Source organism: Rhea pennata, chromosome 2 (genome assembly GCF_028389875.1).
Source record: "Rhea pennata isolate bPtePen1 chromosome 2, bPtePen1.pri, whole genome shotgun sequence".
NCBI classification, from domain to species: Eukaryota; Metazoa; Chordata; class Aves; order Rheiformes; family Rheidae; genus Rhea; species Rhea pennata.
The window spans coordinates 145,915,082-145,930,560 of record NC_084664.1 but is presented as its reverse complement, the minus strand read 5'-3'; the positions used below and the strand labels follow the sequence as shown (position 1 = coordinate 145,930,560).

General features: G+C 36.9%; 1 protein-coding gene across 2 annotated transcripts in view; it reads left to right on the top strand.

Moving 5' to 3' along the window:
* NUDCD1 (NudC domain containing 1) overlaps positions 1–15,479 on the top strand; it is a 47,197-nt gene that overhangs the window by 4,596 nt on the left and 27,122 nt on the right. For both annotated transcript variants that reach the window (XM_062570553.1, XM_062570554.1), the window contains exons 2-3: positions 4,585–4,739; positions 13,170–13,355. In XM_062570553.1, the coding sequence (XP_062426537.1) occupies positions 4,585–4,739; positions 13,170–13,355 (341 nt within the window). The remainder of the gene's footprint in view (positions 1–4,584; positions 4,740–13,169; positions 13,356–15,479) is intronic.

Here is a 15,479-nt window from a genome sequence, read left to right as displayed (position 1 = left end):
AGCACACGTTTGTAAATTAAGGTCTTACTGTTCTAATGACTTGCTAGTTTTTTGGATATTGCTTGCTTTGTGTTTAGTGATAGATTGTGCTTACGTTTCATATCTGTGCAGGTAATTTGATCCATCAAAAATACTTTATTCCATGGTATTTGCTAGCTGATGCCTGTTTTCAGTAAACTATGTATATATTAGACTAAAAACAAAAATAAACTTTATTAGCATCTTTACTGCAGTAGAATAAACAAGCCTCATGTTTTTACTCAACAGTAACAATAAGAAGTTGACACTATTAATATTAACAAATACGTTTTTATTGTTATAAAGAAAACAGCTTATGCCAGATCGAAAGAAACTCTGCATGTTAACCACTGACACTACAAAATAAATTAATGTAATCTCTTCTGGTAGTAGATAAGTGTGTATGTAATGTGCCCTTGTGGCCAAGAAAGCCAATGGTATCCTGGGGTGCATTGGGAAGTATGTTGCCAGCAGGTCAAGGGAGGTGATCTTGCCCCTCTACTCAACCCTGGTGAGGTCTCGTCTCGAGTACTGTGTCCAGTTCTGGGCTCCCCAGTCCAAGAGAGACATGGAGCTACTGCAGAGAGTCCAGCGCAGGGCTATGAAGATGATCAGAGGTCTGGAGCACCTGCCCTATGAGGAACGGCTGCGAGAGCTGGGCCTCTTCAGCCTGGGGAAGAGAAGACTGAGGGGGGATCTGATCAATGTGTACAAGTACCTGAAGGGAGGGTTTCAGGGGGAATGGGGACAAACTCTTTTCAGTTGTCCCATGTGACAGGACAAGAGGCAATGGGCAGAAATTGAAGCACAGGAAGTTCTGCCTGAGCATGAGGGGGAATTTCTTCCCTGTGAGAGTGACAGAGCACTGGAGCAGGTTGCCCAGAGAGGTTGTGGAGTCTCCTTCTCTGGAGATCTTCAAGGCCCGCGTGGATACGATCCTGTCTAACATGCTGTAGGTGACCCTGCTGAGCAGGGGGGTTGAACTAGATGATCTCCAGAGGTCCCTTCCAACCTTACTGTTTCTGTGATTCTGTGAAATCCTAAATCGCTTCCACTGGGTGGCACTGCAAGACAAAGTAGAACATACAGGCATATAATATTTGATGTCCCAAAATAAAATGTTGATATAATTATTTTACATATTTTATGGTGTTTTTAAGTCATTTTGCTGAATTTTGTGAAATACTTTAAAAAATTATGACTTCCACTACCCACACAAATCTTTTTTTTTTTTTTTTTTTTTTTTTTTTTTTTTTTTTCCTTTTTGCAATTCTGTTTTACAGTATTTGATGACAGATGAGACTGCAGTATTCATTTGTGGAATAAGTCCCTTGTTAGTGTGGTTTGTTCAGAGGAGATTTTTTTTTTCACTTCAGAATAATAAAAAAATATAAAAAAAATTTAGCTTAGGGATGTCTTACTGCTTCTGTTGATATCATGTATTTCTTCATATGTAATGGTCTTGGGATTAGGTCAAGTTTGAGTAGAAATTTTGGGTTCAGTGTCTTGAAAATACTTGAGTTAAGTTACTTTTTCACAGATACAGTTCTAGCAAAGTGGCGTATCTTCTTTTTGCTTGTCTAATGTATCACACCTTATTAGGGTTACTGGGAAATAACCTTTTAAGCTGAAAATTAAATTATGCGTTCTTGTATTTGTTGTCTTTCCTAGTATGACACAATATGAAACTGATGTTCTTTGGTTTGGATAATGCAGGTTTGTTTATCAGAAACTTGAAAGAGACAGCATATGATTCTTTTGAATAGTTGTTACAAATTGCTACTTGCTATTTGAACCCATGAATTGGAGATCCAGTCACTCTTTTTTCCTTTTTTTTTTTAAAAGTTAAGTGTGTGTGTGTGTACACACACACACATACACATATGACAAGATAAGGTGATGATCTGGTTTAAATATTTCTTTCCTTTTATATTAACCTGTGCTTTTCCAGATTTGCTTTTTTTAAATTCTTAGTTGATTATTTCTTCTTTTCCTTCCTTTTTCACTCGGCTCACTTGGTTTTCTCTTTACCTTTCTGAAGGCCGTCAAGAAAACTTCAACATTGCAAGCTGTAGAAAGAGAGATGAAATTACTCCTCGTGTAGAATCTCCTATAAGCTATCTGAGCACATCATATGTGATGGCAGGTGGCATTTGTGCACGGATTTCTCTTGATCATAGAATGAGTTTCAGTTAATCAGGGATGGAATAGTTTCTCCAACAATTTCTTCTTACCATAACCTACAGAATGCATTCTAATATAAGATGCCTGCAATCAGCTGATAACAATTTAAAACATTACATGAAAGTACAATATCCTTGGTTCCTGGTTAAAATCACTTACAAATTTTATTGTTTCTTGACTTTTACTTGTGAAGAACTGCATAAGGCATTTTCAGGGATTTGGATTTTCTGTGCCTGAATCTTTATTATTCAGGGCTTGTCAGGACTGCAAGCTGAAAAAGTCAAGACAAAATTTACTCATGTTCTTCCTACTTTTGTAAACTATCATCCTATAATCAGCTAATCAATAGCATATTGTTCCCAGTACGTTTTGGAAAAGTTAGACATTTTGCTTTAGGAAGCCTCTAGTTTCGTCTGATTTTGATATTCGTGTATATTTTAGTTAAACACTGCCAGCAGCAGCGTGGATAAGGCAATGGCAGAAAAAGCTATAAAATAAGACAGTTTGACCTTTTTGTGCTGAAAATGCTTTACCTGCTTCAGCATGTGAATTCTGATTCAGAAAGATCAGTTAATGTAGCTGTGCAGGAAACGGATGAAATGTGCTTGATTTCCCTTAAAAGCATTATCTTGGATTATATGTGTATTTTTTTTTCTTTAATTGTTTACAGTATATTCATATGGTCTCTGATCTTGGTATGTTGGGAAGAATATCTCTTTGATCTTCATATTCTCTTCATTGTCCAAAAAGCTTTAGAACACATCTAATTTCTTCTGCAGTGTAACTTACTGTGAAATATTCTAATTAAGTTAAAGTAAAAATTGGAGTGGGTAACATCTTTCCCATTATGATAGGTATATTTTATTCTTACATCTCCTTTTTTGATATTCTAACTTCTTTTTGAAGGGCTATGGCTTGGGGAACAGTAATTTATTAATTGCAGAGAAGCTGAAGTCTCTGTGATGAATATGAATAATGATTTGAGCTGAGTGGAATTAATACTGTTGGTTTGCAAATATCAACAGTGATTAGGAGGCTAATTGCTTCTACAAAACCTTTGTAAAACGACAGTATAATATGACTGGATTTTTTATTAACTAGGCAGTATTATCTTGCTTAGTTTCCTGTAGCCACTCTTATGTTAATAGCTAGCATCTCTAATAGGGTCAATTTTGAGCCAGCTGGTGATTATCTGATTGCTGGTATTGCGATAGCCATCCGGTGGCGCTGATTGAATTAGGAAAGGAATTATAGTTCGTAGTCATCAGTGTTCTACTGAGAGTAGAATAAACTACCATTTCTTAAGCAGGTTTTAAGAAGATTATGAGGAGGAATGCAAGAAATCTGAAATGAAGACTGCTGGATAAAGTTGTGAATGATTGCTATTACAGGAGTAGATGGAGCAGAGGAAAGTACTGGAAATAGCTTTGCTCTATTTCTGAGCAAAAAGAGAGTAGAAAGAAATTTGTTGAGATGCTGAGATTACAGCTGCCAGATCTCCATATAGCTGAAGCTCTTTCTTCCTCTTCCTCATCTAACATTTCCCTTCAGGGAAATTACCTTTCAAACCACCTTTTAAAGGAAAACATAGTTCTACAAAGATAATATTAGCTGTGATTACTGCCAACTGAAGAGAAGTTTTCTAGTTGGAAAAAGCTCAAGTGGATGATTTTAAATAGTATTCTTCCCTTACTGAAGAAGACACCATTATTAGTGAGCTGCCTTTCTGTACAGCCTCTTATAGTGTAAAAGTACAGGCCAAATTTTTGAGAGTATGTTGGATGTTTCTTGAGATTTCTCCAACCTCAGTGGGAGTGCTGGGAACATATTTCTTCAGTAATGGCTCTGTACTAGTTCTGCTTTGTATTGTTTTAATCCTTTGCCTTGCAAGTGCTGATTACTCGGTTCAGAATTGAGGACTGAAATCCATATAGTTAGAGGGGATATTTTTTTTAGGATGTGGTTTTTATACAAGTTATCATACAGCAGATTTTTTTTCCCCTTCCTGTAATACCATGTATCTTTGGGGAGTCTTTTGTTCTCTTCACAAGTAGATTTCAAAATGAATTTTGCATTATAGTTGCTTGTGTGTTTTTTGCCTTGTAAAGGTTATTAGCAAATTGGAGAAACCTCAATGCATGTTGGAAAGAGACAGTGTAAGTCATTATAAATGGTAATGGTTGTTACATGATCACACTGAGTGATTGCAGTGGCCTTGAATGTATGTGAACTGTTTTCCAAGTTTATAATGATATTTTAAACTGTTTGTATGTAGTGTACTTTTCTTCAAATAAATCGAATTTATAGGCTAAGCATGGAAGAATTACTTTTAAATATGTTTCCTAGCTGTTAAAATAGTCTCTCTCTCTCTTTTCCCCTCAGCTGTTGCAGAAGTCAAACTTCGTGATGATCAGTATACCCTCGACCACATGCGTGCTTTTGGCATGTATAATTATCTTCACCTAGATTCCTGGTACCAGGATAATGTCTACTATATTGACCAGTTTGGAAGAGTTATGAATGTGTCAGTAACTCTGGTAAGAACAGTCATCTTTTTTTTTTTTTTTAAAAAAAAAAAAAGGGAGAGTAGGGATATATAAAGTAGAAAAAATGACAGAGAGGATCCACATGCAGAAACTGAGGAAGCTATTGCCTGAAAGATAGGGAACCAACAAAAACACAGTTCATCAGGAAGGATGAAGAGATTTTAAGTGAGGCTTTCTGACTTTTTTTTCCATTAATAATACTGCATCAAATCTTACTCCAGTCTGTGGATGATGGGCATATGGTGACAAGCTGAAGAAAATAATAGACACTTCCATTTGCCAGGTGTTTCTCCGCTGTGTTATTTGATGTGTGTCTGTGTACTAATTTGAAAATATAGTCACTGTAGATATAAAGAGAGAAAGAAGCTGCAGGCATTAGAATTATTGATGAATACACATATAGACTACTGGCTGAGTTCGGGCATCACTCAATGCAGCCAAAAAGATGCTACTGGCCCTGGACCACCTTGAAATAGAGTATAAGTAGACTAGACCAAATACAAAGACATGACATTTCTCTGGTTTTATTCTGATGTTTTTAAGTAATCACATTTACCATTTCCTCTGAGGTGTTTTCATGCATGGATGCACTACTTTCTACTACAAACCTGTTCTGTATCCTGTAAAGAAAAGGATATAGCTGCCTGGACACCATACTTTTGATGCATCCAGTTGTGAGGCTTGGTCATTAAAGAGTAATAGGCTGTGTGGTGGTTTTGGTGGTTTTGCGGCTGTCATAATGTCTTTGTAGCATTGAATGTACAATTTGGAGTGAGATTATGTCTCTGACGATTACAGCTTGTGTTCTGTTAAATATTAAACGTATGCTTACACTTTCTCACCAAAAGCTAGGATTTCTTTATTTTCATGGTGATGACTTTGATTGACTCAATCCTTCTGACTCATCAAGTATAACTTTCTAAATGTTCATCTTTCCAGAAGGGAAAACAATTGCCTATAATTGTATCCAGTTGTTAGTTAATCTAAATAGTGATTCTTCATTCATAACCAGTTATTTGATTAACATTTTATGGTGATAAAAGTAATAAAATATAGATACTCCATTCGCATAATAAGATTTTCTCTGTAAGTAAATGATTCAGAGCTGCTGTTTGGTTTTACATAAAAAAAAATTCATAGTTCATAAGTCAGTTGAATTCTGCTATGGAATTAATCTACAAAGTACAACATCACTATTATTTTCTTCTTGCACTCAGCTGTTTCTGTGTAGCAGCCTCTTCCGGCTACTACAGTCTGACTTTTGGAATCATGTTGGTTGTCTGAGAGAGTTAAGTAGTTAAATGAGTTGGGAGGAGGAGACAGTCCCTTTTTGTTTTCAAATGGTGAGAGTGGTTGTATATCTCCCTGCTTATGGTCTCTTCATGCTTTTCTTTCCAGACTCTACAGAACACTTTGTTTCACTGCAGCCCATATAGTACTTGCCTAAAATTATTTTGTTGTTTTAAATGACTACATGATTTTCAGGACTAGAAAGAAAAGTATATATTGTCATACCACCAAGAAATTTGACTGTAATCCTATGAAACAAATGAAAACACAGGGAAATGCATGATTTCTGAGAGTGTGTGGCTTCCTCCTGGGCAAGATTCTAGACAAAACATGAATAGGTCAGGACTAAGCTGGGAGAAATCCTGAAATGGTACTTCTAGTACATCTGGGAATCAGGTTTCCAGTGTATAGTAAGCTAAGAACTGGAGACGTGGAACAGTTTCTTTATTTTTCATAAAATGTACAGGCAGTTGAGGCCACTCGCAATCTCTTGCTGAGCTAGAAAAATCTCCTGGAACTTCATACCGTATCTCCAGCAATCCTCTGAATTCCTAGCAGGAACATGTGAAAGGAAGAAACTTGTCAGGAAAAACCTTTTGTGATCAGTAACTTGCCATGGTTACGTTATCCCAGAGGGATCCATCCCAACAAGCAGGAAATAAGCAAAGGCATCAGGAGGCCTGCATGGATGAGCAAGGAGCTCCTGACTCAACTCATACGGAAAAAGAAAGTGTACAAGAGGTAGAAGCAGGGGCATGTAACCTGGGAAGAATATAGATACACTGATAGAGCATGTAGGAATGGGATTAGGGGAGCTAAAGTCCACCTGGGACTGAAAGTGACAGGAGATATGAAAGGCAATAAGAAAAGCTTCTACAAGTACATAAGCAGCATAAGCAAATAGACAAAACATGAGCCAGCTGCTAAATGGGACAGGGACCCTGGTGACAGAGGACGCAGAAAGGGCAGAGGTCCTGAATGCCTTCTTCACTTGAGTCTTCATTGAGAAGACTGGCCTCCTGGAATCACAGACTCCTGAGACCAGAGGGGAAGTCTGGAGCAGTGAAGACTTGCCCTGGGTGGAGGAGGCTCAGGTTAGGGAGCGCTTCAGCACGTTGGATATATGCAAGTCCCTGTGCCCAGATAAGGGCTGGTCAGCCTCAGCTCGATCCCTGGGAAGGTGATGGAGCAACTGATGGTGGGAGACACTTCCAAATGTATGAAGGACAAGAAGGTGATTGGGAGTAATCATCATAGATTTCTAAAGGGGAAATTGTGCTTAAGCAGTCTGTTAGCCTTCTCTGACGAGATGACTGGTTCGGGGGGTAAGAGGAGAGGAGTGGATGTTGTTCACCTTGACTTTTGTAAGGCTTTTGACCCTGTCTCCCGTAGCATGCTCATAGACAAGCTGATAAAGTAAGTGATAACGGGCTGAACTGCTGGGCTGAGGGGGCTGTGAGCAGCATCACAAAGTCCAGGTGGAGGCCAGTCACTAGTGGTGTCCCTTAGGGGTTGGTATTGGGACCAGTACTGTGTAACCTCTTTGTTAATGATCTGGATGATGGGACTGAATGGACCTTTGAGAAATTTGGGGATGACCATAAACTGGGAGAAGTGGCTGAGACACGAGGTGGTTGCGCTGCTATTGGGAGGGACTTTGACAGACTGGAGAAATGGGCAGAGAAGAATGTCGTGATGTTCAACAAAGGGAATTGCAAAGTCCTGTGCCTGGAGAGGAATTACCTCTCGCACCAGTACACGCAGCAGGCCAACAGGCTGGAGAGCGTCTTTGCAGAGGAAGAGGTGGAATCCTAGTGGACAGGAAGCCCAACATAAGCCCAGAGTGTGCCCTTGTGGCAAAGGTGGCCAAGGGTATTTTGGGCTGCATTAGGTAGGGCATTACCAGCGGGTCAAAAGTGGTGATCCTTCTCCTCTACTTGGCACTGATAAGGCGACACCTGACATGTTGTGTCCAGTGGTGGACTCCCCAGTACAAGCAAGACATGGACATACTGGAGAGAGTTTGGCAAAGGAATGTGAGTAAGATTAAGGTGCTGGAGCATCTCTCATACAAGCATAGGCTGAGAGATGGGGACTGTCGATCCTGGAGAAGAGAAGTCTCAGAAGGGCATCTTATCAATGTGTATAAGCACCTAATGGGAGATTGTCAAGAGAAGAGAGCCAAACTCTTCTCAGTGGTGCCCAGTGAGCAAGAGAGGCAGTGGGCACAAACTAAAACACAAGAAATTCCATCTGAACACAGGATGGACACTTCCTTCTTTTGCAGGTGAGTGAGGACTTTGATCAGGTTGCTCAGAGAGACTGTGGAGTCTTCATGTGTTTCTGTCATTAGAGCTGCTCAAAACTCAAAACCAGTTGGTCCTGAGCAACCTGCTGTAGGTGCCCCTACTTGAGCAGAGAGATTGGACTAGATGATCTCCAGAGGTGCCTTCCAACCCCAGCTGTTCTGTGATCTTGTGATTTTCTTTTATTAGGAAGAACTAAAGTCTGTACTGAAGTATGAAAATTTTATTCTTAAATGATAAAATAGGAAGGCTTTTACGAAAAGCAGAAGTTTGCATGTTCATGTGTAGTACATTGAAATAATAATCTTGCACGTAACAGTTACATATTACAGTTGGTCCCGTGTAAATTTTGAAGAAAATGACACTTTGTTAATATCCCATCACAGGTTTTTATTCTGCCAGACAAATAAATTGTTACTAGCTTCTATCCTGATATTCAATTCGGTGCTATTTGGCAAAGGGAACGTTTGCATATGTGTAAGAAAGAATGTGTATTCAGAAACATCAACAAGATCTCTCATTACAAATGTGCCTGGCTGTATATTAGTCAAATACATATTTTAAAATTTGTTTCCAGTTAAATGTAGCTTTTAAGTTAGCAGCTGCCACCATTAAAATGAATGTTAGTATTCTCTCAAAAAGAAAATGAAACTGGTCAGCATGTTTATGTCTTATATCAAAATAAAAATATAGATTTTTTTAAAAAAAGCATATAATTATTTCAAGTACTAATTTATATTCCTGTTACGACTTTGATTTTTGTTGAGAGGTGTGTTATGGCTACCTGTAAATGTCAAATTTCTACTGTGACCTAGGTGTTTAAAAAGATATGATCTACAAATGAAAAGATTATAGATAAGACCTTTCCACTTGCTCAAAATCAAACACAAAGAAAGACGAGAAGTGATTATCATGAGCAGTTTTTCTAAGTTGATGGATTCAGATGGTATTCATTCCACGTTGGCAAAATTCTTATCCTAATTCGGCTGAAAATACCATATGAAAAATTTAACATTCTACTACAGCTATCAGATTTCTTTCATTCTGTAAGCTAGCATTGATACTTTGTTTTAAACATCTGAAAACTGGTGTAGTGATAGTATTATTGTGTTTGTTATTTACTTGCATCTGACTCATGACTTTAACTGAAAATTATGGAAATGGAGCTCCACAGCAGATTCTTACTTAAACAATGAAAACACAGATACAATTCATTTTAATCAAGTGTGAGGAGAGTTAGAGTTGCCACAATTTCCTAATTCTGTTATTTGAATGTAAAAAGACACGCTATTCTTTGCAAAGAAGTTAGCAGTCCACAAATCAACTCCAAATATAACTGCTGGAGGAGAAAACTTTGAATTTTTTTCCAGCTATGTTGCAGTATTACAAACATCAAGTAATTTTATTTCAGAACAAGTGTTAGTTTTGACTACCACAAAGTGGGAGTTCTGTTCAAAACAAGTCAGTATAAGGGAGCAGTTAAAGTGAAAAATAGTAACTTTAAGACTTTTATTTCAGACAGGGTTTCAAATACTTTGCTCTTCATTATTCAGAATGTTAAGTCTGGATTTTTTTGTTCAGTTAGGTATGTCCAATGTCTAGATACTTTGCTTTTTAAAAGAAAATAGTTTTTTTTATTTGTTATGGTTATTTTGTGGAAATAGTTGCAGTCATACTATAACTCATGGCTCTTACTCTTTCCTTTCCCCTTTGTTACGTTATCTCTTTTCTCATTCTTTGTCCCCCTCCCTGGAAAATTCATTCTTATTTAAAGTCTGTTATTAAATATTACTCATTTGTACAGTATGGCAAACTGTGACTGTGGAACAATATAATTTCTTAATGAAATTTAAAGAATTTTAAATCTTACAGACATGCCAAAGAAGCTAAGCGAAATTTTAACTGTTTAACTATCTAAGCTAGGACAGGCTTAATTAGATGGGACTGGAGAGGATTGACGGGAAGAGCAGGGGAAAATTTTATGTTTGTATTCTGCATTTCACCTCTTGTTCCTGCACGTTTGCTCTCTATCCCAAGGAATCCTGGATTGGTCCGTCTGAATTTGCATTTGCAAGAGCTATTTTGTCCAGAATTTCTAGACAGATTTTGAATGTAAACTGCTAACAGGCTAGAAGTAAGGGTTAGTGTCATAAGCAAGTAAGGCAAATCACTGCTGAAAGGACGGTTGTTGTAATAGTGAAGGCACACGGATTAAGTCCAGAAGGCACAAACACGGAGCAACAGAGGCCAGGAGGGAGCAAATAAATTTTCAAGGAATACAGAGGTGGGGCAGAGCTAGGATTAAAGGCCGGTGAAGGAAGGTAACAGAGAGACTGTGGATGAAAAGGAGTTGAGCAGATGAAAAATCTTGGTAGTGAAGGGAGTTGAAGAATTGGATCTTATGAGGAGCAGTTTATAATTTTTATTTTTTTTGAACAGTTTATTTTGCTATCATTTAAATCTAATTTCAGTAAACAAATCTGATTTCTGTTAAAATACTTTATTATAGCTGGTTTAGCCTTTTCTTGCTAGTACAATACATCAGAAGACTGAGAGGATACTGAGATACTGGAATGAAGCAGGGAATTACTGTTGTCCCCTGTTACTCGCACGATAAATAAAGAAACAGTAATTTCAAATGATTAAGTAAAAAATCAAATCTGACATAGCAAGGTTTTGAAGAAAAGTTATGTTCTAACTTCAGGTCAATCTGTCCATTCTGTTGTTGGATTTAGAGTAAAAAAACTATTCTAATATACTGCAAATCAAATCAACAGTAAAGATTTGTGAATCTCCTTTCTTGCCTTTAACAGGGAGGCTTTCTGTTGTGAAGATTATTTTTCATTTTTTTCCAGAGATGTGTTGAGTCCTGTCATTTCTGTTCAGTGTTGATGAATCTGATGTGGGTTTTGGAAGATTAAATGGTCAATAGTTTTAAATTAAAACCTGCATCCAAGGCTACTTGAAGCTTACCATTAGGATTCGCTTGGCCACAGTTCTGTCAGCTTTCTTCTGTAACGTTACATAGCATAACCCTGTAAATTGCTGTTGCATGGCTGGTATTTCTTCTTTCCGTGTTAGGATGCATGCGATTGAAAACAGACTTCTTTCCTAGGCAAATGAGTTGTGCAGCCTACTAGTTAAAACAGAATATTTTTATTTTAGTGGCTGCATTTCAGTGTAACCTTAAAAATCAAGTGAAAGATGAGGAAGCCAAAATACTTTGTATCTAGATGTGGTGTGTTTGTTTTTGTTTTAATTTTTCCATTCTTCCCTTCCGAAAGTGTTGCATTAGTGGACTAGTTCAAGGGATATAATGATGTAACTGAATGTACAGAGTAGCCTGAATGCTTCTGAAAATTAAAAGTCTAATTTGCATCTCTTCCATTGCAGGTTTCATAATTGCCCTCATACCTCTTCATAGTAGATGGTCATCTCTAATACAAATTCAAGTAGACCCAAAAGGCAAACAGACTGTCTGTCATCTGGTCTTTTTTGCTGTTGCTTATTAAAATGGTACTTACCCAAATGCAATTTATCTTGCTTACATTTGAACATGTTCTAAATTCATATCTGATTTTAGTAACATCTGGAAAATACGAAGAGTGTGAAATCCCCTCAGATAGTATTCTCAGCAAATGCTTGCAAGTGCATATGCGTTCTTTCCCTATTGCATACACACACTGCACTCATGCAACAAACTACTTTAAGGTAGTGTCTTTTTGTAAATCAAAATGAGTATGTTTCTACTCTGACTAGAAGTAGAAATGTATATACATTTTTTTGTTGTTGTTGTTATGTGATATTCTAATGCTTGAGTGAAGATAAAGGGACATCCAGTGTTTTGAACATACTGTAACAGTTTGAAGCTGAATTTCAGGGCCTGTGATGAGACACTGTTTTCATCTGATGCTTTTTGCACTGCTATGTGTTAGTCATCCTTGCTATAATAAAAGGGTGTATTTTGTATGGCATGTAGTAAATACTTGTTTTCCTTCCCAGCTTTTCAATACAAAATATGCTACTGTTTGTTACTTGTTTTTTACATAATTGTAAATGTCCTCAGATCTGTCCCTCTAATGTTTTACTTTCAAATTCTGTTTTTCCCATTTTTTAAGATTTATATCTATTTAAATATCTTTTTCATTTTTGGGTAAATTTTAATAATAAATGCAACTTTTTCTTGTTGTTAAGCAGAGTTTTCTGATTTGTGAAGATGCTAAGATAATTCTAGATCAACTGCCTGGAAATGAGCCTAGAAAACTAAAACTGAAATGTAATTGACTGTATAATCATCAATTATATGTTGAAGAAATTTGCTATACTAGTATCTTCCTATCTGAAGTTTCCTTGTGGTTTTAGTGTATATATGCTATTATTGATTTCTGTTTAAAAGTTTTCTGAGAACAATGATATGATCAAAGAGACCAGGAAAAAAATGTTTTGAGGGATACAGAGTTTACCAGCATTTCATACATGATTTAGTATTCTGTGGCAAAAATGTTGGAACTATTTTTACCTTTCAGATGCAGAAATGACTGAAACTTAGTACTAATAAAGGATTCCTGTGTTGTTGTTATACTTGTTTCTGTTTGGAATTACTTGAAATTGAAAGGTGATCTTTCAGTGAAATCTGGCAATTTGGAAAAGATAATTGCCATAATAGACTGTGCATACAGTACAGTTATATTGTACAAATACATTCAGCTGGCCAAAGAAACTGGTGAATTGCTATTAAGATCTGTTGCTCTTAATTTGTTGGTAATACTTACTGTCATTGATAATAATATTTAATAAGGCTTAATATGTGATTCCTTGTTTATAGGATACTGCTCTACAAAAACCAAGAGAAGTTTTCAGGCTACCTACAGACTTGACAGCTTATGATAATCGTCTTTGTGCTTCAATATATTTCTCATCTTCCACTTGGGTGACCCTTTCTGATGGAACAGGGCGACTGTATTTAATTAAATCAGGCAAGCGTGGAAACACTGCATCTGAAAAGTGGGAGGTAAATCTTGCAATAATGTTTTTAAGAACTGTACATCTCAGTTTTTACTCTTGCATTTTTTGAAAGTTGCAGCTATGTAATGCTATGAAAAATTAAACTTTAAATCTTAATTCTGTGCCACTGATAGGAGATTGTGTCCAAACACAAATCGTCCAGTGGATTAATAATTTCTTTATGTGCAAAGTATCTGTAAAATTCAAGTGGTGGAAAGGGAACAGCCTTCTGACTGAGGAGTAATCCGTCTTAATAAAAGAGAGCCTGTAGGCCAAGTGTTCTCCAGCAGAACCCTTTTGAAAACCATTTCCATTTACCCTCTTCTTATGAGTCTGTCTAGGGTTTTCTCTTCACCACCAGTTACTGTTCATTGGTTCAACTCTCAAGTAAAACTAAAAAAATTTGCTTGACACTACCTTTGGTTTAGCTCAGTTGGTAGAGTGTGGTGCTACCAATGCCAAGGTTGTGGGTTCAATCCCCGTATGGGCTATGCTGTGGATTGGACTAGATGATCTCCAGAGGTCCCTTCCAGCCTTACCATTCCATGATTCTATGATCAGGAATAAGAAAAGGTGACTGACTTATGTTGATACACTTGCTCCTCTGCACATGCTCTTGCTCTGTATCTCCTGTTAAGTAAGTGAAGGATGCTATTTGTGAAATATTTGAAAATTCTAAAAACCTTACATATGTGTGGTAAACAGTTATGAGTTACACCTTAAAAATAAAGTGTTTAAGTGTAAGTTTTCACCATAATTTAGGGGGCAGGTTTAGCTCAGTTAGTTAGAGCATGGTGCTGCTAATACCAAGGTTGTGGGTTCAATCCCCGTATGGGCTGTGCTGAGGGTTGGACTAGATGATCTCCAGAGGTCCCTTCCAACCTTACGATTCTATGGTACCTGTCACACCTTCAACCAAACTAAAAGCTGCTTTTGGTCTCAAGTTAGGTGATTTCTAGATTGCATAGTGTTTGTCTGTGCTGTAATAGTGCTTGAAATATTCAGCATTTAATTTACTCCATTTTAAAATGCATACAAAGGAGCTAGAATAAATCATAAGCAAAATCGTTGATTAGAAAGCTTTGATAAGTAGCCCTAGGGGTTACCTAGGCCTATACTAAGCCAGTATAATGTAAGCAACAGTATTTCTAGGACTTATCTCTGATTAAAAGTGTTCATACTATGGACTTAGCTTTGGAAAATTACTGATGCTTAATATCTGCACTTAAAACTATTGATTATAAATAAAGTGAGTGTGTTAATGACTCTCATGATGAAATAATTTTTGTAATTCCTATAGAGAGTGTGTATAAGGAGCAATTTTTGTCCTTTCTGTGTCCGTACCAAAGTAATCTTACTAATACTGATAATGGTATTGGTTATCCTGCTTGGACACAATAAATCTAATTAAGTTATGGCCATTTCTACCTAAGCAATCGTGAATTTCTTGATCTGTTGTCAGTGCCTCTGTATTTGTGAAGGAGGAGTCTCATATAGGACTTTTGTATTTGGTATGCATTTTTTTTTCCTAAGTTGTAAAGGAGTTTTTCATATTTCAAGGAACTCAAATGTCTATCCTGATATAGAAGACTGGTGTGATGCAGTAGCTCTTCCCTTGCATCTTTTGAAAGTTCAGTTGTTAGGGAACTAGTCCTACTTTTTAGTTGGATTTGGTGCTTGGTAGTAAATACCAACTGGTTTTTTGTTCTATTCTGTGTGAGAATACTGATCCATAAGAGGTCAAATAAATTACATCAGAGTCGTCAGTATAACAGAAACATGAAATTTTTATATTGAAGGTCTGCCAGCACTCTAAATTTGACTTGATTATGCAGTCATTTATAGCAGTGTTAAGATTTTCACCCCACAAATTTCAGGTTTCAGTAGTACCAGCTAGGTTGAGCTTACATTCATTCGAGTGCTGCAGCTTGAATTCCTGTTCACTTATTCTTTGGTGTTCAAATATTAATGATCTAGCAAATGAAGAATGATTTTATTTCTTCTTATCTTCTAATGTTGGGATTTAATTTTTGGCATCTTGAGGTTTTTGTAGAATGAGCATTTTTAGAGAAAAGCCAAAATGGAGAGTTTCTAGAATTAAAACTTCCAGCTATAGATACTTAATGCTAAA